General features: G+C 53.7%; 2 protein-coding genes across 2 annotated transcripts; one reads left to right on the forward strand and one right to left on the reverse strand.

Moving 5' to 3' along the window:
* Positions 1 to 81: 81 nt before the first annotated feature.
* Positions 82 to 1,300, reverse strand: SERLADRAFT_437173 (uncharacterized protein; the record flags this gene model as incomplete). The annotated part of the gene is made up of 4 exons (XM_007317484.1): positions 82 to 362; positions 420 to 503; positions 564 to 808; positions 861 to 1,300. The coding sequence occupies 4 exons, from the start codon at positions 1,298 to 1,300 to the stop codon at positions 82 to 84; spliced, it is 1,050 nt and encodes a 349-aa protein (XP_007317546.1).
* A 796-nt stretch (positions 1,301 to 2,096) lies between these two features.
* SERLADRAFT_437174 (uncharacterized protein) lies at positions 2,097 to 2,663 on the forward strand (the record flags this gene model as incomplete). Its single annotated transcript, XM_007317485.1, has 4 exons — positions 2,097 to 2,138; positions 2,191 to 2,207; positions 2,262 to 2,418; positions 2,472 to 2,663. 4 exons carry the CDS (start codon positions 2,097 to 2,099, stop codon positions 2,661 to 2,663), a joined length of 408 nt encoding a protein of 135 aa, XP_007317547.1.
* Between the last annotated feature and the right edge of the window lie 532 nt (positions 2,664 to 3,195).

Raw genomic sequence — 3,195 nt, forward strand, 5'->3', positions numbered from 1 at the left:
TCATGACTCCCCATGCGCGACTTTGACATCGCACTCACAGTACGCAGCAGCGGGAAAACTATGCGGCGACTTCGACCATCATCACACTACGTCCTTCCCCCGAGGCTGTCGCATGGGTCGTTCGAAGCCGTCAGGGCCGGGGGGTGCGACAGGCGGGAGGGGCCCGGCGGCGGCTTCGAGGGTGGGGACGTAGTCCCACCAGCCGCGACGGCTGAGGGGGGGAGAGTAAGGGGGGGAGAGGGTCTGTTTGTGGGTGCTGATGCTGGTGCCGACGTGCTCGGCGACGTCTTCGAGGGAGAGCTGGAGGGAGATGCGGCCTCTGATGGAGGGCGAACCGCGGGAATTCCAGACTGCGAAGGAGACTGTGAAAGGTGAATAAATAGTGATAGGATAGAAAGAGGGAAAGGGGAGGGGCGTACAGCAGCAGCAGATAAAGAGAGACTCTACGAAGAGGAGGATGATGAATACAGGCGTGAGACCGACTCCATTCCTCTCACATCGTCCTACAGCGAGCAACGAAAGAGTGAGAAACCAACAGAGGAGGAAACGGCCAAGTAGACTACCTGAGAGCCTGCGGTAGCCATGGGTGTTGGTCAGGTCGACGACGAGGACGATGAGAGAGGCGGTGCGGAAAAGGGTCAAGGCGAAGAGGACTAGACGCGCGTTGTCGAGGCATCTGTAGGCTTTTACGCCGAGGATGCCTGTTACCTGTGTGGGGTAAGGGGTGAGAGGCTGTGTGAGGTCAATGAGGGTACGAACCAAGAGGGAGAGGGAGAGGCCAGTGGAAGCAGAGGTGATGCGAAGGACACTAGAGAAAAGACAATAAGCTCGGCACAAAAGCAGGCAAAGGACAGGCTCACAAGCCACAGTCGACGTCGCGGTCGAACTGAGCTACAATCAAGGGAATGAAGCACGGGAGGGCAAGGAGCTGGCTACATAGCAGAGTATAGAGGAGAGCCTTGTTCTTGAACCTGCCTCTGTAGATATAGGTGACTGAGACGATGATGTTGCGGACAAAGAGGGCGAGGAGGATGCCGATGAGGATGAGGGTGATGTTGGTTATGCTGAGATCGTGGACAAAGGGGGGTGCGACGAGGGAGCCGTCGTCGAGGGCGTAGTAGACGGGGTGGAAGGACGCGATGGGGGTGTTGGGGTAGAAGCGTTGGTAGTCGAGGATGGTGACGAGGGTGGAGAGGTCGACGACGACGGTGGGGGCTGGTGTCGGTGTTGACGATGGGGGGACGGTGGTGGTGAAGAGGGCGGCGATGTCGCGCACGGACCTGGTGTCGCTGCTGGGCATTGTCTTGCTAGTAGAAAGACATGACGGACAGTGTTCACTAACGCGCACGTCGCTAAAAGAGTTGGAGCACGTTTCCCATAGATGACTATCTCTGCAATAAAGCCATACTAGGTTCGTAACTGTATCCGTGTCCACCATTCTAAAAACATACAACATATCACCGCACACAACGTACTAGTCTCTAATCTCCAATCCTGAGCACACAGCCATCGTTAAACTCCCTGCTACGACACTTTGCACACCCGATATTGCGCAACTGATCGCAAGTGTCAATGAGCTCTCCGCACTGGACGTATATCCCAGTAGCAGACACCGGCATAGCTGGCCGTACTGGGAAGCAGCCCCGAGTCAGAAATCGACAGCGTATGATGCTCACTGGTAGTATATATTGGCACTATGTTGGCCTGGATCCATAGTTCATAGACTCGAGTGTCTCTGATGGCAGACGCGGGCTAATCCCGCGAGGCTAGTCAATCTGATAGCATATCGCAAAGGACGGCGTGTTAGTCGACTGTGAAATGACGTTCCCCGGGTACATTTCATTATACTGGACGCAGCGGGGTTACGGGAAAGTAGACATGCACGCTATGGTAGATACGGTGACTGGCAAGGGTTAGATGAAGAGAATGCACTTGAATAGGCAAATGTCTGTTTCTTCGAATTCTGGATGCGACAAGTGGGAATATGAGCGGAAAAAAGAGACTTGGTAGTGATAACATAGAGACGATGGTGGGAGAGAGCAGCCACTTTGGTCACAATCCGAGTTGGCGATGTTCTGCATCTCACCGCCATCCAAATGACAACCTACACCTACACCGACACTCCAAACTCAAATCTCGTACGTCCATCCGCCTTTCATTCACTTTCCTGACATACAAATCTCCACACAGGTCTGCTGCATCTGCCAGTAAGCCATCCTTGCAACGCCTTATTCACCCACCACGCTCTAACCTCACCGCAGTGCCCCCTTCACAGACCCAACGACGACCAAGACATGCTCACACACTTTCTGCCATCACTGCATCCTCGAAGCCGTAAAACATTCCCCCCAATGCCCCGTCGACCGCTCTCCCCTCTCTCTCCAATCCCTTCTCCCCGCAAACCCAATCGTGAAGCACGTAAGTCGCCTCCCCGTCCTGTTGCTCCCTTCTAACACACACCCAGCTCGTAGACGAACTCATCGTCCAATGTCCCCACCAATCCGTCGGCTGCACACACACCTGCCAAAGACAGCTCCTCGCCTCACACCTCAAAAACACCTGCCAACACGTCCCCATCCCCTGCTCAGAACCCGACTGTCCCCAGCTCGTCCTCCGCAAAGACCTGGGAAAGCACACCGAAACCTGCATCCACCGTTCTCTAGAGTGCGATGGATGCGGAGAAACTATCAAATTTGGTGATCTAAACGTACGCACTCCCTTGCATGCATCCTCACTTGTTTGTTGACTCATCACTTGCTACTCAAATTTTGTATACATCCCACAGTCCCACAACGCAACCTGCCCTTCACGCACCACCACCTGCCCCTCCTGCTCCACCTCCCTCCCCCGCTCCCAATCCTCCTCCCACAAATCCACCTGCCCCTCCACCCCCGTCGCCTGCCGGTACCGTTCATAAAGGAGATTCAGCGAAGACTCTAGTTTTAGGCTTTTTGACTCGCGCGGAGTTTTTGTTTAGAACACTTGCCCTTCCGACTGATCTTCTCGTTGTGTCTACAGCATTTATGTTATGTCTTTATTCCCTTTTTTTTCACTTGTGATTTATAAAATTTGACATACTTTGCAGGGTATGGAATACATCAAGTTAACTTGGTAATGAATTGTCCCCTTGGGACCCCTCAGTTCGGCGATTATATAAAGTCCTTCCGAACTCGTCTTTAGAACGATCAAATGAAC

This window comes from Serpula lacrymans (genome assembly GCF_000218685.1).
Source record: "Serpula lacrymans var. lacrymans S7.9 unplaced genomic scaffold SERLAscaffold_6, whole genome shotgun sequence".
In the NCBI taxonomy this organism is placed as follows: Eukaryota; Fungi; Basidiomycota; class Agaricomycetes; order Boletales; family Serpulaceae; genus Serpula; species Serpula lacrymans.